Source organism: Amphiprion ocellaris, chromosome 7 (assembly GCF_022539595.1).
Source record: "Amphiprion ocellaris isolate individual 3 ecotype Okinawa chromosome 7, ASM2253959v1, whole genome shotgun sequence".
Taxonomy (NCBI): domain Eukaryota; kingdom Metazoa; phylum Chordata; class Actinopteri; family Pomacentridae; genus Amphiprion; species Amphiprion ocellaris.
In genome coordinates, this window is record NC_072772.1 from 33,813,774 (window position 1) to 33,840,627 (window position 26,854).

Here is a 26,854-nt window from a genome sequence, read left to right on the forward strand (position 1 = left end):
TTCCTATTAAACTCTCAGATTTGTTTACATACTAGTCTCCAATCTGATTTGTGTAAACACTGCCTGCAGTTAAACAAAAAACTGAATTTTCAGATGAATTTCCATCTGTTTACTGCCAGTCATTTCTTACCTCGGTCCTTCCATCTGTTTGTACAAACATCTCACTTTTCCCTCATAACCTCTCCAGTTTTTCTCATTTTAATCCATCTGTGTTTTTATTATTCTCAGCCAACACACTCTCAGAGCTTCATATCCATCATATTTCCTCCTGGCAATGAATTCCAGGTTTGCTTGCGAGTTGTTCTTGGAGAAAATTGAAGCTGTGGTTTCCGCTGATAAGGAGAACCGAGGAGGAGTCATGTGGTGATTTTGTTTTTCTTGTAAAATGGGATGTTTTTATTGTGTTGTTTGGGAACACTGTGAATAAGACCGCTGGGTTTGATTTGACTGAGGCGCGAACACTTTGTCAGATCTGATTACATGAGTCTGAAGATCCAGCGGTTTGTTTTGTTGTTGACGTCCTCTGTGGTGGAAACAATATTCTCTCTTCAACTGCTACCTTGAAATCCCTATTTTAAGGTTTTATCAGGTTTATTCCAACAACAGTGAATGTATATAGATTTTATTATTTAGTTTATAAATGCTTCCATCACAGATAGGAACAAAAAACTATCAAACTGTGTTATATTTTAGTGTTATTTGCCCTTTTACAGCGTGTAGAATATGGTTTCTTTATTGTAAATGATTTGAAAGAAGAAAACTGTGTCCTCTAACTCATATTTTTAACTGCAAATATAAAGTCCTGCGGGGCTGCACAGTGGTGTAGTGGTTAGCACTTTCACCTTGCAGCTAGAAGATCCCTTGTTCGCGTCCCGGCTTTCCCGGGATCTTTCTGCATGGAGTTTGCATGTTCTCCCTGTGCATGTGTGGGTTTTCTCCGGGTACTCCGGCTTCCTCCCACAGTCCAAAAATATGCTGAGGTTAATTGATCATTCTAAATTGCCCATAGGTGTGAATGTGAGAGTGATTGTTTGTCTCTGTATGTAGCCCTGTGACAGACTGGTGACCTGTCTAGGGTGTCCCCTGCCTTCACCTGAGTCAGCTGGGATAGACTCCAGCCCCCCCCATGACCCTAGTGAGGATTAAGCGGTGTATAGATAATGGATGGATGGATAAAGTCCTGCACCTCTATGGAAACAGAACAACCATGAATGGAAGATGTTTCACCATGTTGGATGTATCTTCCAACAACTTGCTCCTCTGTCCACTGGTTTTGAGCCATGCCATTATGTTTTATTGTCCTCTCAGCCTAAAATTGTCCAAAATTATTTGAAATTTGTCCAACGTAACACAAAATTGTCCAAAACAACCCAAAACCTGTCCAAACTGACACGAGAATTGTCCAAAGCAGAACTAGTTGAAACTAGTTCAAAATTACTCCAAATTGGTTTAAAATGACTTTGGTTCCAAATTTTTGAGTAATTACGAACAATTTGAGTAATTTTCAACTAGTCTTTCTAGTTCTGAGTCTCGCTAAATCATCTGTAGAAAGACATTTCACCATGCTGGATGTATCTTCTAACAACTTGCTCCTCTGTTTACCATTTTTGATCCAGGCTGCATTTATTTTATTGGTCAAGTGTGTTTTATTTTCCTCTCAAATGCTCAAATTTGTTTACATACTAGCCTCCAATATGATCAGTGTAAATACTGCTTGCAGTTCAACAGAATTTTCAGATGTGGCTCATGACTTCTTGATTGTGCTGAGGAATGCAAAATTTCACCTTTTTTTTTTTTTTTACAGCATATCGTACAAAAAGTATATTTTTGTTAATTTTATTAAATGAAGCATGAATGGAGTCATTTTGCTAATATATAGTGATTTTTTAAGCTTAGATTTTGTTAATTTTTAAAATTTTTACCTATCAATTTTTGCAATTTTTGAGAATTAAGGCATGCAGAGCACATTCATTTTGATAGAATTTTGTGATTTTAAGCTGAGATTTGGTTATTTTTTCCCAGTGGAGCTGCCAGTCACACATGATTAAATGAAGGACAGTCAAAAAGTTGAAAATCCAGTTTCTTGCTTTCATAAATTCTGTATTTTTGATGCTTTGTTTTAAAAAATAAAATGTCTTTCAAACACAAGTGGGGTTTTTTGGGGTTCCGAGAGTTAAACTGGTGTCACTAAAACCTTTAAACTCTTTGTTTTTTTGCCGTTTCTTTCTTCCAGGGCCTCAAACTCTTCTCCTTCCACCTCTCCGTCCTCTGCTCCTCCTTCATCACCACCGTCCTCCTCTTCCTCCTCTCTGGACGTCGCCGCCTCGGCTGCTCCGGAGGCCGAAGACTCTTCCGGGCCGGAGGCGGTTCTGCGATGGTTCTTCATCCAGCTGGACGTCGACTCCAGCGGCGTCCTCAGCGAACGTGAGGCCCGACCGCTGCGTCAGTTCCTGCGACGGAGGCTGAAGCCGAGGAGATGCGCCAAGAAATTTGCTCAGTACTGCGATCGAGACGGAGACCGAGGCCTGACGATGGAGGAGCTGAAGACCTGCCTGAACCTCTGAGGGTCAAACACAGGTAGGACTGTAGGAGAATACTGACTACACAACCAGTTTTCAGTGTTTGTCCTGCTTCGTGTCAGGTATGAGGACTGTAGTCAACCAAAGAAAATCTTGTTGGGCTAAAATTGTACCTACACTGCAACCAATTGATCCTGAATCCTGAATTCATGCCGTAGTATTGACATCAAATGTGCTTAACGCCTCAAAAACAAAGATTCTCAGTATGCAGAGTCCCTGACAAGAAATTATATATTGTTCAAGGGTGATTTTTAAGAAAGTAACATGTATAAGCAGTACTACATTTTTGCTAATTTTAGGCAGTTTAACTCTCTAAACCTCCCGAGCCCTTTGAAAGGCATGTTGTCTTTCAAAATCAGAGCCAGAAACAATAAAAACAGAAAGAATCGTTAGATTTCCAACTAACTTTCTGACTGTCTTTGGACTAATCATGTGGCTCAGACAAGAAAATTTAACTCGTCTAATCTTAAAATGACTTTATTAAACATGTAATTTAAAAAATCACCAATAATAATACACCGGATTCTGTAAAAAAAACAAAACAAAAAAAAACAAAAAAACAATAATTCTGAGAGTTTTTCCGAAAACTGTATACAGTGGAGCAAAGTTGGAAGATACATTCAGCATGGTGAAACATCTTTGTACAGATGATGAGCAGAGATTCAAAACTGGACTAAAAATTGTTCAAAATGACTCTCTGACTTTCTGTAATGACTTAAAATGGTCATATTGAACAAATTTTGAGTCCCTTTTAACTAGGTTCAGCTCATTTTACAGAGATTTTAGATGATGTTTGAAGTTTTGCAAGACATTGAACTAATTTTGAGTCATTTTGAACAATCCTATGTTGCTTTAGACAAGATTTAAGCTATTTTTTTGACACATTTTAAGTCATTTTTGGCAACTTTAGACTGAGAGGAAAATCAAACCTACAAGATCAATAAAATTAATACAGCATGGCTCTAAAACTGTAAACAGAGGAGAAAGTTGCTGGAGGATACATTCAGCATGGTGAAACATCTTTCTATAGTTGTGTCTAGAGTATTTATCCCAATATTGGGCACGTTTGGGCATTTGCCAAAATGTTGGACATGCTGATTCCATATTTTTTCCAATTTTTGTAAAAAAAAAAAAATCAAAGAAATTCAACTTTTTTTTGTTTTTATGATTTAACTGTAATTAGGAGATTGGCGGCAAGTTAAACAGTCAAGCGTGGTATGTGGTTTCTCATCTTAAAATCACGTTATTCCACTTCTTTCATTAAAAGTGACCAAATACAAGCACCATGTTCTGTTGATACATTCAGCATGGTGAAACACCTTCCAACTGTTGTATCTCTAGTGCGTAGAGGCACCATGTTTTTCCAATATTGAACATATTTCATCTTTAAATAAACTAAATGTGTCATAGCAGATTGAGTGACTCAGCATAAAGACGTTATAGCAACAGGTTGTTCCTCCTGCTGCCAAAAATGATGAATTACTTCTGGAAGGATGTTGAACTTTTTTCCTTATGAAAGTAACACCAGATGTTGCCTGGTAAATGATAATTTGATTAGATGAAAGCAAATCGACCAACAAAATGACCTCAACTGTGACAGATATCCAACATAAAATACTTCAGAATCCTAAAAAACAAGATATGGTAGATCGGGGATAGGTAAGATTAAACATTTTGCTATTTGGGTTGAGGATAATCAATGTTTTAGCATAGTTTGTATAATCGAAAATTGTACCTGTTTTCTTCTGTCTTTAATTATACAATATTTTCCTATTTATTAGTGATCAGTGCAGCATCCTTAACACTCCTGTTGTCCTCATTTATGGGCACCAAAACATATAGTTCCCTTGTCTGAAAAAAAAATCCAAAAATTCTGCAAAAAATTCCCTAAATTTATAAAAAATTGCAAAATCTTCAGGGAGAAAATTCAAAAAAATTCCTTAAAAGTTTCCCTTAAAATTTTTATTTTTTTAAAAAATCCCCAAATTGTGCAAGAAATAAAAAAAAAAAAATTAAAAATAAAAATTGTCAATATTTTTCAAAAAATGAATAAAAATCTTCCAAAAAAAATCCTAAAAATATCTAAAGTGATTACACATATGTCAGTAAAACTTCTAAGATTTTCTTTAAGAACATTCAGAAAAAAAATCAACCAAAATCCAGCGAATTTTGCTGGATTTTTTTCTGAATGTTTTTAAAGAAACATTTTTTTGAACATTTCTTTTTTTTGCACCAAAAAATGTTCAAAAAATTCCCAAAAATGTTGCAAATGTGGAAGTTTTCACTGTGAAAATATATACTTTTTCCGCATTTTCAAACTTTAAAACAGGTTAATTTGACCCACAGGACGACACGACAGTTAACTTTACAAACACATTTTTACCAGATGTTTAACTGACACTAACCCAGACTTCCATACAGAAACTAATAGCCCAGTAAAGTCTGAGTTTACCTACAGAAAGTCACAGTGGACTGAAACCTGGCAGCCCGACCGGCCTTAGAACCAGAGCTGATGTGAGTCTGGCAGAGAGTCTCTGCTGTGAATGAACCAGCTGTTCTCAGCCAATCAACCAATTAACCTGATGGAGAGCAGCTGGCATCACACGCCTCCAGCTGCTGCTCAGTAAACCTGCTGCAGTAACGTCGTCTGGTTCATTCACAGCAGCCCAGTGATGAAGTTACTGCCGTCAGGGAGATACTATTTACAGCACAAACTTATTTACATGTTTACTTTTGCTCTCCTACTTCAACTTAACTCAACGCTGGTTGAATTTCTGTTTTGTTTTGACCGCTAAGTCCAGCCTTTTACTTTTAGGACAGCTAATTTACAGCCTCCGTCACTGGTTTATCTTTTATTATGTTCTGTGGTCTTCTCTGTCCTGTTGTGGTGCCTGAGTTGTTCCCAGAAATGATTACTTAGATTAGTTGCTGGAGTAAAAGTAGCACCACTCTGTAAAATGCCAGTTTGAAGGTTGAAATCCTGAATTCACACAAACTGAAACTTTTCCACTGCGAACAACAGAAACCCGCCTTTACTTTTAAAAATATGTATGTGTAGAAATAATGTCGTTGCAAGTCACCTTTTGCAAAAGGTAGTTCCCACAAGGATGAGTCTTAGGGTTACTGAGGAGTCTTAAAGTAAAGTTCTGATTAAACAATGACTAAATGGTAAATATTTGCACCAAATTCTCTTAAATCTCAAAAACTCTCAGTATGCAGAACCCCTAACAGTGTTATTGAATCTGTTTAATTGTGATTTTAACGTGTAAATTGCTACTTCTGGACAGTCTAAACATGAAAAACAAACAAATAAATCACTATAATTACAGCAATTATTATTACTAGATTTTCAGCTTTCTAACAGTTCTTGAACTAGTCATGTGTGCTGTGCAGTTCAGTCAGGAAAATTTTAAGAATTTATGTGTGAAATCTAAGAATATCGTCAAAATCATAGTTTTCACTAGATTCTGTAAAAAACTAAAAAGTGCTGGTGTTTTCATGGAGCAGAGAGGAAACAACAAGAGATATTTAGAGGAAAATCAAACCTACTGGATCAATAAAATAGGCGTGGCTCCGAAACAGTGAACAGAGGAGCAAGTTGCTGGAAGATACATTCAGTATGGTGAAACATCTTTCTACTGATGATGGGCAAAGACTCAAAACTGGACTGAAAATTGTCCAAAATGACTCAAACTTTCTGGAATGACTCAATAAAATGTCATACTGAACCAATTTTGAGTCATTTTGAACTAGTTTCAACTAATTTTAGATCATTTTTAGTTGAGGTTTTTCATTACTTTGAACTAATTTTGAGTCATTTTGAACAATCGTATGTTACTCAGGACAAAATATAATTCATTTTTGACACATTTCAATTAATTTTTGGCAACTTTAGACTAAGTGGAAAATCAAACACACTGGATCAATAAAATAAATGCAGCATGGCTCAGAAACAGTGAACAGAGGAACAAGTTGTTGGAGATACATTTAGCATGGGGAAACATCTTTCTACAGATGATGGGCAGAGACTCAAAACTGGACCAAAACTTGTTCAAAAATGACCAAAAAAAAAACCTCCATAGTGATCAAAAGTTGTCATTTTGAAATAGTTTAAAGTAATTTTGGGGCATTTTTCAAGTTATTTTGGACAATTCTTGAGACAGTTGAGACATCCATCCATCCATCCATTATCTATACACCGCTTATTCCTCACTAGGGTCATGGGGGGGGCTGGAGTCTATCCCAGCTGACTCAGGTGAAGGCAGGGGACACCCTAGACAGGTCACCAGTCTGTCACAGGGCTACATACAGAGACAAACAATCACTCTCACATTCACACCTACGGACAATTTAGAATAATCAATTAACCTCAGCATATTTTTGGACTGTGGGAGGAAGCCGGAGTACCCGGAGAGAACCCACGCATGCACAGGGAGAACATGCAAACTCCATGCAGAAAGATCCCGGGAAAGCCGGGACGTGAACCAGGGATCTTCTAGCTGCAAGGTGAAAGTGCTAACCACTACGCCACTGTGCAGCCCCAGTTGAGACATTTTTTGAAAAAATTATGTTACTTTGGACAAATGGCTTTGGACAATCTGAGACTAACAGAAAAGTCAAACACACTGTATGAATAAAATAAATGCAGCATGGCTCAGACACAGTGAACAGAGGAGCAAGTCGTTGGAAGATACATTCAGCATGGTGAAACGTCTTTCTACAATTGATGAGCAGAGTAGAAGGGAAAGGTTTGTAGAGTCTGGAAACAGTTAAATATCTATAGTATGTGGAGCCATTTTTTTGTAAAATAATCACACAAAATTTTCTCTTTTTTGATTTCTGTCATTGGAAGTGTGTCATTCTGCACAGAAGACATGTCAGAGGGTTTGTCTATAACAGCGTATCACATTTAACGAGGTTATCATTCATTAGTAGTCGTGTCAAACAGACAGTTGTGACCTCACTGTTCACATGTATATAAATATATATAAATACTGTGGGTAAACGTGGCTGTCAAACGCCTCCTCATTGGTATGCGGAGATAAAAGCGTCTTTTTCGGGTTGTTTTTCCGTCGATCTCAGGAGAGTCGAGCTGTTCGGCTTCCTCCCAGACAAATTACACCGCCGACGTCTGAGTGTTTGTGTTCCTGAATGAAATCCAAACAGACGCAGGCGGCAGTGAAAAGACCGACTGTGTGTGTTTCTGTCATTAACTCACTATTCAACTTACATCAGACAAAGAGTCTTTTTCTGCATTAATATTTATGGCATTACTGTTGACACACACAAAAAAACCCATAACATGTTCATACATACAGACCTACTGACATGGAAATACAGTGTAACACATGTTCAAGTAGAAACCTGTAGTAAAGACGACATAGAACAACATTTTATTTACTATATTTGTGCATAACATACTAGTAGGTCATCACGTTTCACATTTGTTGGATTTACATTCAATAAAAGCACTTCTCAGCAAACAGAAACACTCACATTTCATTTTTTTAAAGATTTGAATGGAGCAGAAACCAACATTTTTTTTAATCATTTTTGGAATTACAGAGTAGTTAAGCAATTCTAACAGTAGCTTTTTGAACTAGTTTCAAGTAAATCTGGACAATTCTTGAGCCAGTTTGGATGAGTTTTGGGTAATTTTGTGCATTTTTTGTTTCTGTGGACAGCTCTCAAGTTATTTTAGACAAGTTTTGAACAATTTTAGGCTGACTGATATTAAAGTAAAACATACTGGATCAATAAAATAAATGCAGCATGGCTCAAAAACAAACAGTGAACAGAGGAGCAGGTTGTTGGAGATGCATTCAGCATGGTGAAACATCATTGTATTTATTTGCTTAAGTTTAGTTTTTCTAATTTATTGTAATTTACTGCTGTTTTTTAAAGGTGTTATACAAATAAATTATTATTTTAAACAACAGTTTGCAGTCAGAAAGGTCAGATATGTGACAAGAATTTGGAAATTTAGATGCTATGATAATAGAAAAGATAAAGTTGGTATAAAGAAAGAAGTCCTGCTTTGTCATTAGGAGGACATAGAGGTTAAATTCAGTCCATTGCAGGGTTAAGAAGACGAGGAGGAACGATAAGAGTCGATGTGGAATAAATGGAACACAGTTGGAGTCGGTGATAGAGGGAAGGTGGGGTTCAGAGATAGTGAGAGGAAAGTAAAGATTTAAATGATGAGAAGCAGCAGATTACAGGAAACATGATGCAGAGACGCGTTAAACCAACGTGTTGGACAGAGATAACCTCCAGAGGACTCCTGAGAGTTTAGTTTTCACTCTATGTTCAGTTTCTAAACGTTATTTTCTATCTTTTTCAGAGTCGAAGCCTCAGTGAGCTCAAAGACCAGCATGTCTCCTCTCCTCAGTTCTATTTATTCAACCAGAAAACCATGGAAATGTCGTCAATCGCTTCCTTTTCATCCCAGATCAGCTCAGTGTTTCCTCATAATCCTTCAGCTGCAGCAGGTCTGGTGCTTTAAACACTGTATAACTGCTCTTTCTTTTATTTGCTGCCTGTCTTCTCCTCTTGCTCATGATTCCTGGTTTCTTTTCCTGTTTCTCATTTCCTCGAGGAGAGAGGAGTTGAGTCATTTATTTAACAAAACAATGTTGACAGCTGCATCATCTGTCTGTTGCTTTGTTCAGAGATTGACAGATGTGGTTTTCTTAGGGCAAATTATTATTAATCAGTGAGATGGATGACCAATATTTTGACTGATGTTTATTTGCGGTAGACAAAATAAGTGCATCTCAGCTGGAGGACAGAACATTTAGTGCACGAAGTCACAATAATGTTGTACAATAAAAGGCTGTCAATTTATTTTTTACCCAAAAATCTCAATTTAAAAAACAAAAAAAGATAAATTCGGAACATTGGATCCATTATTCAGCCAGACCTGCTGAGATTAATTTCTGGGTCAACAGCAGGAAGATGAAGGGGAAGTTCAAAGTAGAGAAATTATTCATACATAATTATCTCAGGATTCAACTCAGACTTCACAGTCAGAGTTTGTTAAACCACAAAAATAAATGAAACCTTCAGATTAAAAGTCTGATGCTCACAGTTCAGTGTCTTTCTGCTGCAGTATATCAAAATTGGAGATGTATGAATGTAATTTGGCGATTTGAGAGGAAATACAGAAGTTTCTGAGCCTGAATAGTTCAGTCGGTAAAGCATCAGACTTTTAATCTGAGGGTCCAGGGTTCAAGTCCCTGTTCAGGCAACATGAGTTTTAAGATACTTCATTCAACATCACAAACTGTCAACTTTCAGCACAGCAAACTGCATTAAATACACTCCATGCTACGCTGTATGTTGGTCAAAGAAAAGGACTCCTAATGTGGTAGTTTATGCCAGAGCTTCATCTGTCTTTATCATTTATTTGATGATGTCTCACCTCTTTTATACGTCACTGATACCAAAAACCAAGACCACAGAAAGTCACTGTAAAGGTGAAAGTGAGTAGTGGAGGTGCAGCAGAGAGAAGCTGAGGAAACGAGCCTTTAACAAAGTTCCTCGTTTCTATTCATAGATCAATATGTTTTTTTTGTTTTTTTTTTTTAAATTTTATTGTTATTAGTACAAGAGTGACAGTTGGATAAACCTGCTTTGTGGAAAAGATCTTTGAACCTGGAAACCTTCAGATTAAAGGTCTGATGCTCTAATCTGGAATGTTTCTGCTGCAATACACTGAAAATACAAATGTAACATTATAATTTTGTGTCTCCAGAGGGAATGTGTAGGCTTTCCAAGCCTGGATAGCTCAGTCGGTAGAGCATCAGACTTTTAATCTGAGGGTCCAGGGTTCAAGTCCCTGTTCAGGCGATAAAAACTTTCTTAAAGCCAAGAGGAAACACTTTAACTTTCTCTGTAGCTAAACTATGTGGTACTCAGCATCACCTGCTCATGATTTGTTGTTTAAAGCGGCTCTGAGATGAGCAGAAGAGTTGATGATAACTTAGAGTAAATATTTCCTTCTTAAAGCTTTGTGTCGTGTCTCTTTTATACGTCACGGCTGCTATAAAGTCTTCAGTGAAGGATCCACCTCTACATCCTCACTCATCTCTCCTCCAGATGAATTCTAGGATCAGACAAAGAGCTTTAAAACAGAGAAATGAGAAGAACCTTCTGTCTTTCTGATTAATCCCTCCTTTAATGATCTCCTCCTTGCTGCTTTCTTTCCTTCCTTTGTTTTCTACCTGAATCATCACCTCCTTCTTTTGCTCAGCTGCTCCTTTATCTTTCCTATCTCCTACTTTAAGCTACTTTTCTACCTCTTTCTTCTCCTCCTCTTCTTTGTACAGACTCTGCTTCTCCACACCAGCAGTATATTAATGCATTTTGATACACATTTTGAACGTATTTACTTTGTAATTTGTTTTATATGTTGGATTTTTATGCCAATCTTTAACTTTACAGACACTAAATCAATCTGTTGTGACTTTAATCACTTGTTGGTGTTTGTAAATGTGATTTCAATAAAGAGATGTTGAATTTCTCTGTTCATTAATCTCAGCAGTGATGTTTGTGTCTGTCAGTTCTAATCTCCCCAGAAAGAATCACCCTCATTAACATGCTGAGTCGCTGCTACATAGCAGATTTATCTCCTTTGTTGCTCTACGACCGTTATTACTGTCGGACCACCTGGTTTCACAACATTCACACCTGGAGAGAGCCGAGTCATTAATGGGCCGTTAGCCTTCTGAGCTGGAATCACTGAGAACATCTGAAGCTCTCCATCAGTGAGTCTCTTTGTTCATCCTCACGTCTCAGTTCCTCCTGCCAGAGACAGGAGAGATGAAGCAACAGGCTTTCAAAAAAATCAGACATCCTCACCTCTAAGTCACTATTTTAAAGCAACATCTCTTAAATGTGTTGCATCTATATCATCTGGTCATCAGTTCCTCCTGCTGTATTTTAGGATCTCTGTTGGACTACGGTGAAATCTTGGATGTAAAAATGTAATTTTGTGCTTGAAAAGGGAAAGTGAAGCTTCTTAGGGACTGGATAGCTCAGATAGGTAGAGCATCAGACTTTTAATCTGAGGGTTCAAGTCCCTGTTCAGGTAAAACTAGTTTTAAGATTCTAGAAACAACATCACAAACTTTCAACACAGCAAACTGCGTTAAATACACTCCATGCTACACTGTATGTTGGTCAAAGAAAATGACTCTAAATGTGGTAGTTTATACCAGAACTTCATCTGTCTTTAGCATTTATTTGATGATGTCTCACCTCTTTTATACATTACTGATGCCAAAAAGACTTGCAAAGAGGATTCACCCGTTCCCAGTAGACTCGTCTCTCCATTCTAGAAACTGAGACATCCTTCCTTTCAGTAAAATGCAATTCTGCATCTTGAGATGGACGATGAAGCTTTCAGATCCTGGATAGCTCAGTCGGTAGAGCATCAGACTTTTAATCTGAGGGTCCAGGGTTCAAGTTCCTGTTCAGGTGATATGATGATTAAATCAGCATTATAAACTGTCAACTTTAATGCAATGCTTTATCTGAGTCCCAGAAAGTCACTGCAAACATGGTATGTCTGTTTTTCAAGCAAGACCAGTTATTAGTACAAGAGTTTGTTAAACCTGCTTTGTTGAAAAGATCTTTCAACCCTGAAACCTTCAGATTAAAGCTCTGATGCTCTAATCTGGAGTGTTTCTGCTGGAAGACTTTGACAGAACAGCTGTTAGAATGTAATTTTGTGTTTTGACTTGGATTGTGAAATTTCTTAGAGCCTGGATAGCTCAGTCGGTAGAGCATCAGACTTTTAATCTGAAGGCCCAGAGTTTAAGTCCCTGTTCAGGATAGAGAATCTTTAAGGTGATTGAATGAAAACATGAAGAACATTTGGATAGATTTCAATCACAAACTTCCAGCATAGAATCCTGCATCTTATGCAAGTTCCTGTGAATATTTAGTAATTTATGTCAAATTACTCACTGATGTTTAAGCCTCTTTCAGGCATGATAAATGTAAAGTAGCTTCATCAATATTCATTAATGAACATTAATATGTCAACATCACAATTGTAAAAATGTAATTTTGTGTTTTGAGAAGAAACATTAGCTTTTCAGAACCTGGATAGCTCAGTCAGTAAAGCATCAGACTTTTAATCTGAGAGGCCAGGGTTCAAGTCCCTGTTCAGGCGATGCAAGTTTTAAAATGCTTCAATCATAAACAGGAAACACAAGAAGAGATCTCAGTCACAAACTGTGTGCTTTCAACACAGTGAACTGCATGTTGCAGGAGACAGAAAGTCAGTAGTTTAGGTAACAATTAGGTAGCTCTTTTAGTAGTTTACGTCCGATCACTCACTAATGTTAAAGCCTCGTTCTGACATGTAATATTGCTGTTTTGATGAACGTTGATCTCTGAGAAGAACAGAAGTGAGTTCACAATAACTTAAATTATATATTTACTTATGATTTATTCACAATGTGGCAGAATGTAAAGAGAATGTACAAAAGTTGTATCTTCTAATTAACACAGTGCGACGTGGTATAAAAGGCGAGACACACAGAGGAGTATTATACAAATAAAGAGCGACATATATTAGGATGGAATAAACACACATTTGTCAGTCCTCCTCCAACGCGGTTTGTTTATTCCAGCTGTGTGTTGCCTCTTTTACACATCACTGGTGAAAAAAAGACTTCTGCAAAATCCTCACCTCGTCTCTCCTCAGCTTCATTCTAGGAACTAAGACGTCCTTCAAGGTGGTGTGTTCAGGTGGATTTGTGGGTCAAAGGCAGGAGGGTGGAGGCTGAAAATAGAGAAATGAGACAAGCCTAGATTTGTTTGAACTCACTCTGATCAGCTGAAACCTTCAGATTAAAGGACTGAAGTTCGCAGTTCAGTGTGTTTCTGCTGCAATACATCACAAATCACAAATGTAACAAAATAGTTTTGCATCTTGATGGGGAACATTATGGTTTTCAGAGCCTGGATAGCTCAGTCGGTAGAGCATCAGACTTTTAATCTGAGGGTCCAGGGTTCAAGTCCCTGTTCAGGCGATGCAAGTTTTAAAATGATTAAATTACAAACTGAAGACAAAAGTTACATTTCTGAAAATGCAGCTCAAGGAGAACGGAGATCTGAGGATGAACAGATGTATTGTGTTAAAGAGTAACACAGAAACTATTTATAGAGCTGAGTTTTAAGATGCTTCATTCAACATCACAAACTGTCAACTTTCAACACAGCAAACTGCATTAAATGCACTCCATGCAACACTGTATGTTGGTCAAAGAAAATGACTAAATGTGGTAGTTTATGCCAGAGCTTCATCTATCTAAAGCATTTATTTGATGATGTCTCACCTCTTTTATACGTCACTGATACCAAAAAGACTTTCAAAGAGGATTCACCCATTCAACCTGCATTCTGGAGCAGATCTCAGAACAATGAAACCGAAAGGTCTGACGCTCATAGTTTGGTGTGTTTCTGCTGCATTATATCAAAATCGCAAATAGAAGAATGTAATTTGGAATCCGAAATGTGAGAGGGAATAAAGATATTTCAGAGCCTGGATAGCTCAGTCGGTAGAGCATCAGACTTTTAATCTGAGGGTCCAGGGTTCAAGTCCCTGTTCAGGAGAGAAGAGTTTTAAGATGCTTGAGTTGCAGATTAAAGACAAGGGAAACATGTAAAAAAAGACTCACTAGTTCATCCTCAGAGCTCCTCCAGCAGCCTCATCTCTCCTCGAGCTCTATTTTAGGAACTACGACATCCTTCAAGGTGGTGTGTTCAGGTGGGTTTGTGGGTCAAAGGCAGGAGGATGGAGGACATAAAGAGGCTGAAAATAGAGAAATGAGATGAGACTAGATTTGATTGAACTCACTCTGATCAGTGATGTGCACAGTCCCGAGATTATATACCACAATACACACATATCACAGATACAGGAATTTAATCCTGCATTGTGACAAGAAAGATAACATTTCTTAGAGCCTGGGTAGCTCAGTTGGTAGAGCATCAGACTTTTAATCTGAGAGTCCAGGATTCAAGTCCCTCTTCAGGCAACACAAACTTCTTTAAGATGCTAGATTAAACATTACAAACTGTATCACTGCAAATATATAAGCCTGCTGTACATGGTATGCATGTTTTTCAGAAAGCAACATCAGTTATTAGTATAAGAGTCAGAGTTTGTTGAACCTGCTTTGTGGAAAAGATCTCTGAACCCCGAAACCTTCAGGTTAAAGATCTGATACTCTAATCTGGAGAATTTCTGCTGTAATACATTGAAATCACAAATATAAGAATGTACTTTTGTGTTCTGAGAGGAAATATAAACATTTCAGGGCCTGGATAGCTTAGTCGGTAGAGCTTCAGACTTTTAATCTAGGGGTCCAGGGTTCAAGTTCCTGTTCAGGTAATGCAAACTTTCTTCAAGACAAGAGAAATGCTTCAACTTTCTCTCAGATTCAGAAAACTTTATTTGTCCCCAGGGGGCAATTAAAAAGGGCATGTAGAGCAGGCAGTGTAACAATGACGTGATATTTAAGAAAGAGGGATAAATATATATACAAACTATCACAAGTAATATAGGAATAAAAATAAAAAAGAGAGAAATAAGACAAAAACACAGGTTGGTAACGTATTAGTGCAAATATGTCATACATAGTGCAAATACGAATGATAAGTAGATACATTATGGCAATGAGGTAATGATTTATTGTTTAAAGCGACTCTGAGATGAGCAGAAGAGTTGAAGATCACTTAGAGTAAATGTTTCCTTCTTAAAGCTTTGTGTCGTGTCTCTTTTATACGTCACGGCTGCTATAAAGTCTTCAGTGAAGGATCCACCTCTACATCCTCACTCATCTCTCCTCCAGACGAATTCTAGGATCAGACAAAGAGAAATGAGAAGATGACTCTTAGATGTCTTCACCATCTAACACTCATCCTCTGTCTTTCTGAATGATCCCTGCTGTCCTCCTTCATCTCTTTCCTTCCTTAGTTTTCTACCTGAATCATCACCTCATTTATTTTGCTCCTTTATCTCTTATTTTCCATTTTCTACCTCCTTCCTTACATTCCTTACATACTTTGCTTCCTCATTTAACAGTCATATTATTGAATTTCATGCACATTTACTATTTACTTTGTAATTTGTTTTGAAGACAACGTTTCATTTTACAGAACTTTCTAAGACACTAAATCATCTCCTGATCTACTGGGACTATAAACTCCATCAGTCTCAGTTTGATGAACATCAGAGTAATGTCCAGAGTTTGATGCTTGTAAATGTGATTTCAGTAAAACAACGTTGTCTTCTTCTTTTTATTAATCTCAGCTGTGATATCATAAACATAGTCTCTGATGGCTGTAATTGGTGGATGGAGTCATCCTGTGGTCTCACAGGAGGGCCGCTGGTTGCCACAGCAACAGCTGCCCTAGCTGCTGTCTCACAATAAACAAATAAACACATAAACAGGAGACAACAGAGGAGCCGCAGATCTCATAACAGCTAAGTAAACCTTATTTCCCAGGATGCATTAGCTCCTGTCCGGGATCATTGCTGCGGCTAAATGCGATTGGACGGTACATTAATGCGACGCCGTGGCTGCTGCAGGAACAAACATTGTTTCCATGACGCTGAATGCAGAGTGACCTGAGTATTTACGATCAGAGACACCGGTGCAAAGTCACAATAATAAACAACAACAACACCACACCATAACACCCCAAGGACAAGTGAAGGTGGCAGACACACTGCTTTTATCTGTCACCACTGTTAACTTCAGCATCAAGATTTCTGGTGACTTGAGAAAACAAAACCTCCTGGACTCACTGACATCCTACGATGTGACAAAAAACACTCAGGATTACTGCCAGGATCAGAAAGAACCAAAAGATTAAATATGAAACATAAACAAGTCCTGTTTTCTGTAGACAGAGTGACTGTAAAGTAATGTTTGTGTTTTCCTCTTACGGTTGTCATTTGTCACTTCATGTGGGCGCATAAATGACTTAATAGTAATAATGTGTGTCTTCACAGCGCTTTTCAAAATAGAAGCTACAAAATGATTCACAAGGACAACAAAACAGACAAAAGACATAAAATCATCAGGTTTTTAAAAGCAGACAAAAACAAAATTTAGTGTATAAAAACCAAAATAATAAAAAAGATGTCAGTGACTCAGCCCGCCTAATTTCCTCCAGCAGATTTAAATGAAAGTATGTCAAAATATAAAGCAAGTAAAAGAATTTAGAAAAAAAAAGGTTTATATTTACTTTTATAGTTTAGGTAGTATTTATTCACCTGCAGAGTTGGCTCATTTTCATTTGACTACATTATTGTGTGTTCTAAGTTCAAAATCAAACATTTCTGTTTAAAACTGTAGTTTTTTTTGTATACAAATACCAATAAATATCTCACACTGACAAAAACTATTAGTTCCATAGGATCTCATATTACATTCGTCACTTAAAATCAATATTCTGTTCATTTAAATGTAAATTTCTAATTTATTTATTTAAAATTTATAGCCAAATTCAAACTGCTGCTGCTTGCTAGAAGTTCCAAACAAATGACAAATATTTATTTTCAACCAACTTTGTAAGCTAGTAACTGTGTGCTAAGGCTCATTTAAAATATGGGATTCTGTTTATTTTTGATGGATTAAGCTGCAAGTAAAGTGGTTTAATCCAAATCTGACACCTCTTCAGCTTCTTTTTTGCTCATTAAAAGGTAAAAAACAGAATGCTCCCCTTTAAATTTTAAATAATTAGCCGCTTCTTTAAGCTAACTTGCTAACTGCCTTTGCCGTTGAGCCCGCTCTGCCCAGCAACGGTTGCTAACTTATGATTGGCTCCGCAGCCGTCTGGACGCGGGGTTTAGATGACGTAGCAGGGCCGACCTTTATAACATCTGCGCGTGAACGTGTGTGTAAGAGTTTTTTAACGTCTTCTTTTTTTCGCGACGGAAAGATGTAATTTTTTAAAATATTCCTGCTTTTGGCGAATCAAGAATGTAATTTGTCGATAACGGAAGTGTCATTACGGATATTTATAGCGAAATATTTAAGTAAAATGACGAACTGGAGGCGCATTGAAGAGAGGATGTTGTTAGCTAACATGAAGCTAAAGCAGAGGAGGACTAGCAGCCGACCGACAGCACAGGTAAGATCTGCTTTGTTGTGCCAAAAAATCAGTTTTACTATTATCCTCGGGTCTCTGCGTTAGTGTACCTGCATTGTGTCCTACAATACAACCAAAGCAGGTGTTTTTACCTTTTGAAATCGCTTTAAAAGGACAATTAGTCTCATATAATGCAGTTTTGCGGTATTAACCTAAACGTTTTTACTGCACAGCAAACAGAGAAACCACCAGTTCAGGTGGAGCTCAGTAGAGGATGCAGATGTTTGCAAGGCCTGTAGATAGTTTCCAGAGACTCACTGAGCTGACATTTGCAAGAAATGGATGTAAAAAAGTGGAAAGTGACATAGCGACAGTTTTATTTAAACTGGAAGCTGACAAGAAAAGTCAGGGGGCCACAGAGTCATGGTACCGTGTTAAATCAAGTCCATGGTGACGCTGAGAAAATGGGTTTTTGTAGAGAGACAGTGATGTTGGGATGCACAAAACATGACAGTCCACTCAGGGAGCAGACATAGGAGGCTCTAAGTGGAGGGAACAATCTGGAGTTTATTGGGAAATACAGTTTGTAGCATTTTACTGCCACTGGAACCTAAACTGTCAACCGATTCATGTTATGTTATGTTACACTAATCATGTAATAAGCTAATCTGATTCATTGCTCTGGCTGTTAAATGACATTAAATGCTGTGGTCATTAACTGGTGCTCAAGTACTAGACATAGGTACAAGTTTGAGGTTCTTATACTTGAGTATTTCCATCCTATGTTCCTTTATACCTCCACTTCACCACATTTCTGGGAGAGATATTCTTTTTTCTGCTCCACTATATTTATCTGACAGCTTTAAGATGAAGATTTGTCACAACATAATAAGATTTTCAAATACGACACATAGTTGTAGATGTGAAAGAAGCAATAGATCGGGTTGACAGGGTTTGCTCTTTTCAGGATATGAATTATGAGCTTATATAACACTGAATCTATTGTGGAACTTTGTTTTTTCTTCTGTTGTATCTCATTAATCGTTCAGTCTTATCAGTCTTGGTTAAATTAATGCTGACACAGTTGTGGCCTTTGCATCAAGAGTTTGTGTTTTCTGCTTGTATGCGGATGTGAGATGATAAGCTACTGAATTTCTGCTGTTTTTAAAACTTGGACATCTCAGTTATTGCTTTTTACTCTGAGGACTTATTGCAGTGTTGCTGCCAAGTGCAAGTGAGAGTCTGGTATAGCTTGTATTCATGATCTAATAGAGAGATTTAGAAAGCTTGATATTTTTCTATCAGTATTTTCACATCTTCTCGGTAGATTTTGGATAGCATAATGCATACGGTGTACTAGTGTTATGTGTTTTTACATACTGTTACTGTTGTTTTTATTTACAAAAACAAAAACTGGTAGAAGTTGTGATTCTGGTTGAGAAATTGTTCATAGTTACAGTATAATTTCCTTTACATGGACTAATTGATTTTGAACTGGGGTTACATAAAGAACTGGCTGCGTGAGACATGCTGTCAGATAACAACTTTTCCATTAAATCCTTCATGCTCTGGTTTTGTGTGAGAGCAGAATGCACAGTAGGACCTGTCATGTCTGCAGAGCGTCTGATGAAACATCCCATAATGTCCAGTGTCTGCCGTAACAGCTGTCACTCAGCTCTGGTTGTTATCTTACAGCATCAGGCCTTTCCCCTGCCACAAAGACCCACAGTTAAATTCACTGTGCATGTTTTCAGGTCGCTTCTCTTCATAAAGTCACTTTTTGTTGTGGTAAAAAGTCCTGCTGAAACTTTCCTCCTCCTCGTAGAAAACATATAGTTTCTTGTTGTGAGTTTTTTAAGTCTTGAAGCAGCTGTTTGTGTCTGTTTTCTTGTTAAATTCAGCCGCAGTCAAAAAAACTGACTGAAACAGAATTTTGATGTCTTTTTCACTCATTCATCAGAATCAGTTTTATGTGAGCGTATGAGAATGTAAGAATACTGTCTTATATGTTGTCTTTTAGTAAATCTGGAAATAAGTTGTTCTGAACAAAGCATCTGATCTGAAGGTGTTTGAAGATTGTTTGACATAATTGTAAGAATGAGGCAAATCTACCCTCAGCAATTACATTGACTTTCCTTTTGATGCCAGGTTAGCAAGGTGGATGAAAGCCAGGATTCCCCAAATTGGAGGGTATATCAAAGAAATATTTAAATCGAAACACTTTTTAAGTTGCTCAACTGTGGTTTGAGCACAGAAGAAATGATGACTGAGCGCATAATAAAGAGCATAGATTAAAGAGACTAGATATTCCATTTGAACCCATGACTCAGCTTGGCTTGCTGTGTTTATATGAGTTTTCTGTATACTGCACACACAGTAATGATGAAATAAATTTGGGAGAGTAAGGCCAGCCAGGGTTTTATGCAGATCCTGAAGAGGTGAAACTCAAGAACCTAAATCAGGATAATCTCATTTCAAAGAATATATGCATAGGGTCATTTCACCTACATTCTGTCTGACCATCTGATATTTATCTGATTTATTTTTCTTTGCATATGTTATTAGATAAAACGTGTACACAGGTTTTGGTCACAGGTTTTGAAACTTTTCGGGTTAAAAAGAGGGTTGGAGTCACTGTTTTTGCATTGTTTTCTTTGCCATAACCTGAGACATAATGCAGTTAGAGTCTTGGGATTTTGTAGGCTCATTGATATGAACATTTGGTCTTTGGTCTTTGCTTTTCTTCAAAGAACTGATCCACAGATTGGGACAAAAAAAATTATGCAGAAACCGACAAAAAACGATCTTTAAAACTTTTAAACTCAAAAGCCAATGTTACTTTTGTCCCCAGATTTTACACATGGCCAACCTAATCAATTTTCACCACTTTAAAAAAAAAATAAGTCAAATTGAAGATGGTCAGAGGAGGGGGTGAATTTGATTCGATGAATTGAGGTGGAATGACCCTGTATTGATGTTCTTTTTCATCATGAAAATCACCTCAGACTAATCTTGCAGCCTCTTGGAGGTTTCTGAATCTCCACATTGCAACTGAATGACTCCAGGAATTGAAAACTATTATTAATGCTTCACTTCAGATTTTAAATCAGCTGACCACACTCGCCTGTCCACTGCTGAGGAGCTGATAGCTTTTGGTCCAGTAGATGGCGCTGTGGCTCTAAAGCAGCAGCTCCAGCAGGCAGGGGAACCTCCTGCAGTCAGAGCTCCCCAGACACACCCTGATAATACAGGGAGACACTGAGTGCTGCTGATAGATCTCAGGAAAACACACATATAGATTTTATAATAAGACAAACTGCTCATGAGATGGAAGCGAGGCGATGACTTGATATGGACTCTGTAAATGATATGATATAGATATGAATTATAGATGAGCTGCTGCATTTAAATGTATAGGTTTGTAATGGTTAGAGTAGGTGGATATTATAGTGTGTGTGTTCATGTGTATATGTATATATGTGTGTGTGTGTCAGGGTTACACACTGGGAGGGAAGTGCTCCACTGAGCCCATGACTAACAACAAAGAAATGGCCTGCAGGTCACACGGGGCATCAATCTGCCAAGGATTTCAGCACAAGAACGCACTCATATGTACACACACGAGCACACACACAAACACACAAACACACACAGAGTAGTACCCTGGGACATTTGCATGCTGGGATTAATCTATAATTCATCCAAGTAAAATCCATACCTGCCATTTCCCCTCTCTGTATCTTTTGTTCACGAGGCCTCGGAGTCACGCCAGCAAAATGGAAACGGCTTAACTGTCATTAGAAAAAAACATGCTGACTGAAGAGCAAATTGGAAACACACTTAGAGGTGAAAACCAGCCGCAATAAAGCAAAATTAAACAAGCTGCTCGTGCTCTTCGTGGACGTGGATGTGGACGCTGATCTTTGTGTTACAGCACCGATCAGACGTTTGTACAGAAACCAGGATGTGGAGGTTCAGTTAATGTGTGAAGTGGTGTTACACTGGAAACAATAGGTGACATTTCTGGGGCATTTTTATGTCTTTATTTGACAGAGAAAGAGGGCAGTGAGAGGAAATGTGGCTGAAGAAATATTATAATCAAGTAGGTCTTAACAAGTAAGGTGCTTAACAGTAAATGCTGGCATGTAGAGCATTTTCAAAGAAGGATATAAAGATGTAAAAAAGAGCAAGTTTCTCATTTTAATAGACAGTAAGACTTCCAAGCTAAATAAGCATCAGGTGGAGCAAATCCTGGTAATTGTAAATCATATTAAAGTAATAAAAATATTCAAGATGTGCAGGAATGTGCATATTATTCGCCTTAGAATGTGCATGTTCTCCTAGCATATGGCGTACACAACTTGAGACGTGGAAGAAGCTGTGCATTTACGTAACAGTCTTGGAATCGAACCCAAGACTGTTGAAGACATTTTAGGGCTCCTTGGCTCATTTTCATCCATGTTGTATGGAGTCTAACTGTTCGGCTATCAGTTTGTCCTGTAACAGGCATGAGTATGTAGACTCTGTGTTTCATTTCGTGTCTTGTAGTTATTTAAGGAACTATGTTTTAATATGCTCAGCTAATGGATTTGTTAGATATGTTAATATGATGCTCGTGTTCAGTATTTATGGTTACATGAAGTCACGAAAACTCTGCTCGTGTCATGCCTCCACTGGAGCGTAGTGTCCTCTTAAAGTTTAACTCCAGCACAATCTTCATTTGTTATCTATCAATCTTTCAGTTCAATCTGTCTACCACCTCTTTATGTTATCAGCTTTTTAATTGGCTATCACCACACATCATTCCCATACATACATTTAGATGTAGAGAGTAGAGACGTCCACCGCATTCTAAAATCAAGCCAATTTAATTTATGTGGCGTGTTTCAAACAACGTGAGTTCGCCAAAGTGCTCTACGTGTTATCAGACAGGAAGCAGCAAAATTAGGTGCAAAACATCAAGACAGGATAAAACTAGTGAAAAACTAAAATATGATAGCAGCTTTTATGTTAAATTTCTACAACAAATTTGCCATTTAGAGCAGCCAAAAGCCATTGAAAACATGTTCGCTTTGAGGTTTTTCTTGAAAACATAAGTGAAGGAGGAAGATTTGATCGAAAGAAGAAGAGTAGTATCTTCTAGTAGCTCAGTAGGTGTGCTATCATCCATTCTGATCATTGATGAATGGAAACTTGATAACACTGGTGACATCCTGTCACTCTGGAAACTTAGAAGATTGAGCTTTGTAACATGTGGTAAATGGAGGGTGCATTTTCCAGTTGGACTCCTGTAAATTGTCAAAATGTGAGTAGAATAAAATAGGATTATTGCCATCATACATGCAAAAAGGCAAGATATATACAATACAGTGTGGGAGGTAAATGAAATGAAATAAAAACTAATAAAATAGAATAAATATGGACAGGAGATTGCACATAAGCAGCATTTGAACCATTAAAAGCCATTAACTATTATTGTTTTGATTTCAGGAGTCTGATGTGACGCTAATCAGTGTATTTTTGCAAGTTGGACAATGTTCTGGAGTCAGACTGAAACTTTTGGATGCGTTTGTCATTCTCTTACACACCTGCCTCAAGAAATAGATGTGCAAAGTGTTTGTTTTTTAATCCAAACCATGATCCTTTTCAAAATAGTTTTGCACAACTAGCAGCAAGGGAAAGTGAAAGTGGCTACACTGCTGTTAAATAAGGTGCCAACAGCCTACTGAGTGTACTGGAAGGTGGAAGAGGTCCCTACTGGTCCATATGGATAGCCATAGTATGTGATAATGGTCATGTAATGGACTCACATGAATACTGTAAACACTAAATCTGGATTATTGCAGCTTACTGTACCTGGTGTTGGAGTTTTTCTTCTAAAGAGTCCTCTCTGTTCAATCTGCAGCTGCTGCAAGATGAATAACTGGTAGCAAAAAATGGAAAACGTTACACCTGTACCTGCATCCTTGAACCAGCTACCTGTTAAGTACTGAATTCTTTTAAAATGTAGTTTATTTGTTTATGCATGATTAGGCGCCTGGGTGCATTTCAGAACTTGTTTGTCCTTTCGCTGCCTCCAGACCTCTTAGATCCTCAGAGGTTTTAACTGTTCTACAGTCGAGGCTGGTGGGTGAGATTGTGACTTTTGAAGAGCTTTAGTCTTTTAAGTGTTCCTCCTACATCCACATTTTTAAGAAAAACCTCAAAGTGTGTGTTTGCTGTGACTTTTGGTTGCTCTTAAAGGTCTTAATATTTTAGTATTTCACAGTGATTTTATATTACAAGTTTATGTTGTCATCTGTCTTCCTGTTTAATGTTTTATATTTATTGTATTTTATAGATTGATTCACCATCATTATACCTTTTGGTCCAGTGGAAATATTTCTCAGCAAAGCAATGATGTTGTTTTTTTTTAGTTTACTGTTTCATTGTGACTCCACTGCGGTATGTGGTTTTGCAGTGGATCCTTTGGGTCCTGTGGGTTGTGGAATGGGGCCTCTGTGGATCAGGCCTTTTGCTGTGTATCCAGTAGATGCTTCATCAGTTTAGTATCTGGGGAGTTCGGACGCCTCCGGCTCTTAGTCATGTTTCTTGAGCGGTTCCTGAGCAAGTTTTGTGATGTTCCCATGGGGGGGCTGCTTGGTCTGCAGCGATGTTTAGGTGAGTGGTACCTGCTAAAGGTTTCCCATCAGAGCATCGCATTATAATGAGATAATCAATGTCTCTCCTCACCTGTCAGCGCTCGGTCTGTATCGGCAGCCTCTCAACGCTGAGGAAATGTGATGGTAATACAACAATCAGCAGGTATTGGTATTCACAAAATCAATGAGGACAGAGAGTCTGGAGGGTCGTAAAGTGCAGAAACACCAAGAGAAAAGACTGCAGCAATAATTGGCTCCTTCTATTACTTCACTGGCTGCTGTGTTCTTTAACCTTGGAGAAGGTTCCCTCGGGAATCGTCTCGGTGCTGCTGTGGAGCAGAGCTGTGTTATACGAGGACCGAGGTCTGTTGTAACACACCTGTGATTGGTAATAGTTTCATGAGGAGGAAGGTTGCCAGGTCAGAACTTACATCTCTGCTCACTCTGCAGCTCCTTGGTTCTCAGCTCTGACTAGTGAATAATGTTGTTTTTCCCTCTTGTTTGCCAGATGAATAGATGTTGAATTTGTGAGTGCTAACAGGGGGAACACCAGTACAACCTCCTGTTTGTTCCAGATTCATACTGTTTAAACTGGAAGAATTATTCAGTTCATTTACTTCAACTGCAATTATTCCTGAAACCTAATCCGAATGTAACCTGATTATCTCAAATTAGCAAGATCACTTTTTATCTCCGCCAAGGAATGCGACGAAGTAATGTGATGATCGGCGCACGTTTGTCTGTCTGTTAGCAACATTACTCAAAAACGGAATTATGGATTTGGATAAAATTTTCAGGGAAGGTCAGAAATGGCACAAGGACCACCTGATTAGATTTTGGCATTCATGCGGCTTCTAAACTTTGTTAAAGATTTCTTGATCATTGCCAGATAACGGCACGGCATCACTGTAACTATGACAACAAGTGAACACTACGTCAGCTGCCTGCTGATGATCCCATGATTGTGATCCTACTACAAATCTACTGCTATGGACTTATCAGGACTTATCCATCACAAATGATACAAGGAACAACTGATTAAATTGTGGGGGTGTTTCTGAGTCCCATCAATTCCCGCCGCCCGCTACATGTTTAGGTCACGTGATTCCATATCCATACATAACGTACACATGCATAACACATGCCTGTGCTCAGTGCAAAGTCATTCTGTTTGTGGGTACATCTATATTGAATGGACACATTGTATGGTGCCGTGATTTCTGCCACGAAGTTTTTCAAGATTTCATCCGTCAGAAATGATATGACTGAGCAGCCTTGGCGGAGTACTGCGCTCACTGAGTGCTTTTCTTGTTTATATATGTGAAAGGCAGTAAATTGAGTCCTTTCAGTGTGATTTTTGACATATCTCATATCTTGCTCAGTTTCAGACCTTCACTGTTACACTTCCACCTCAGACTAAATACTGAAATTTATGAAAAGATTTTTTTCCTGCTCTGAAAGGGGCAATGATGCAACACAGGAAACATGATTGGTTTATGTACAGTACAGTCAGTGATTCTGTATTACCTTATTGACAGAAGTTGTGCATTTTCTTATTATTTTTGACTGTTTCATTAACACAAATGTCTGTTATGCTTGAGTAAATAGTTGTGGTTTGCTAAACTGTCTTTGGATGGCACCAAAAATCCCTTTAGGCAGGAAAAACTCTGTTCCAAGTACACCTTCTCCTACCAACAATCAGCATTACATTCTGACCTCTCTTGCTATCAGTGTTTTACCACAACTGGAAGTCTTCCTGTGTGTCCGTGTAGCCTCATACTGATAACTACACCGGTAGCCTGGAGCTGGAGTTTGGATGCTGCCCACAGCGCTGTACAGACAGAACTGATGTAAACTCTACAGGAGCTCAGCACAGATGGCTGCAGCCAGAGGCAGGATTTGTACCTTCATCTGTCTTTGAGGAGCTTCGCTTAATTAATCCAGCAATGTAATGATGTAACTAAACTTTCAGGCCATTAAACTGTCTTACAGAAAAAAGCAATTTAGTATTTGGAGCTATGAAGTGCTCATGCTTCCAGAAAGTTGCTTTTAAGGACATTAGTATTAACTTAAAACCAAGCTAAAAGGGCCATTTTAGTACAAGTGCAACTGGAATGAAGAGCAGATTAGAAGACTAGAAATAGACAGGAAGTATTCATTTCCCAGAAAAGCAAAAACTCAGAAAATTGACTTAACTTTCATGCTAATTTGTGCTGCACGATATATCATTTCAGCATCTACATTGCAAAGTTTGCACAGTCCAGATGAAATTCATAAGGCTAATTGACTCAAAACATCATACTGCACTTTATTAGCTGCTTGATTCAAAGAGAATACTGCACATTTGTCATTTTCCAGGACTAATCTAAGAGAAAGTCTTAAATACACTGAGTTTAAAAAAAACAACTTTATTTACAATAGAAGATTTAGTTGTAATGAAGAAATATAGGGCTGCACATTTAATTGGATATTAATTACTGTTGCAATTTTGTTGCTGTGACTAAATGAACACGTTGA

General features: G+C 37.9%; 1 protein-coding gene and 9 non-coding genes across 11 annotated transcripts in view; all 10 read left to right on the forward strand.

The window, feature by feature from the left end:
* The window catches only part of LOC111582788 (SPARC-related modular calcium-binding protein 1-like), a 29,309-nt gene extending 18,194 nt beyond the window's left edge, over positions 1 to 11,115 (forward strand). For both annotated transcript variants that reach the window (XM_055011835.1, XM_035957853.2), the window contains 2 exons: positions 2,234 to 2,577; positions 8,923 to 11,115. In XM_055011835.1, coding sequence (XP_054867810.1) covers positions 2,234 to 2,564 — 331 coding nt within the window. In that variant the 3' untranslated portion in view covers positions 2,565 to 2,577; positions 8,923 to 11,115. The remainder of the gene's footprint in view (positions 1 to 2,233; positions 2,578 to 8,922) is intronic.
* On the forward strand, positions 9,756 to 9,828 carry trnak-uuu (transfer RNA lysine (anticodon UUU)). The gene has a single exon. It is a non-coding gene; the product is annotated as a tRNA-Lys (tRNA).
* On the forward strand, positions 10,358 to 10,430 carry trnak-uuu (transfer RNA lysine (anticodon UUU)). The gene has a single exon. It is a non-coding gene; the product is annotated as a tRNA-Lys (tRNA).
* Positions 11,116 to 11,989: 874 nt separating the features above from the next.
* On the forward strand, positions 11,990 to 12,062 carry trnak-uuu (transfer RNA lysine (anticodon UUU)). The gene has a single exon. It is a non-coding gene; the product is annotated as a tRNA-Lys (tRNA).
* A 282-nt stretch (positions 12,063 to 12,344) lies between these two features.
* Positions 12,345 to 12,417, forward strand: trnak-uuu (transfer RNA lysine (anticodon UUU)). Its single transcript has one exon. It is a non-coding gene; the product is annotated as a tRNA-Lys (tRNA).
* A 269-nt stretch (positions 12,418 to 12,686) lies between these two features.
* On the forward strand, positions 12,687 to 12,759 carry trnak-uuu (transfer RNA lysine (anticodon UUU)). The gene has a single exon. It is a non-coding gene; the product is annotated as a tRNA-Lys (tRNA).
* A 792-nt stretch (positions 12,760 to 13,551) lies between these two features.
* On the forward strand, positions 13,552 to 13,624 carry trnak-uuu (transfer RNA lysine (anticodon UUU)). Its single transcript has one exon. It is a non-coding gene; the product is annotated as a tRNA-Lys (tRNA).
* A 510-nt stretch (positions 13,625 to 14,134) lies between these two features.
* trnak-uuu (transfer RNA lysine (anticodon UUU)) lies at positions 14,135 to 14,207 on the forward strand. The gene has a single exon. It is a non-coding gene; the product is annotated as a tRNA-Lys (tRNA).
* A 352-nt stretch (positions 14,208 to 14,559) lies between these two features.
* trnak-uuu (transfer RNA lysine (anticodon UUU)) lies at positions 14,560 to 14,632 on the forward strand. The gene has a single exon. It is a non-coding gene; the product is annotated as a tRNA-Lys (tRNA).
* Positions 14,633 to 14,915: 283 nt separating this feature from the next.
* Positions 14,916 to 14,988, forward strand: trnak-uuu (transfer RNA lysine (anticodon UUU)). Its single transcript has one exon. It is a non-coding gene; the product is annotated as a tRNA-Lys (tRNA).
* Positions 14,989 to 26,854: the final 11,866 nt, after the last annotated feature.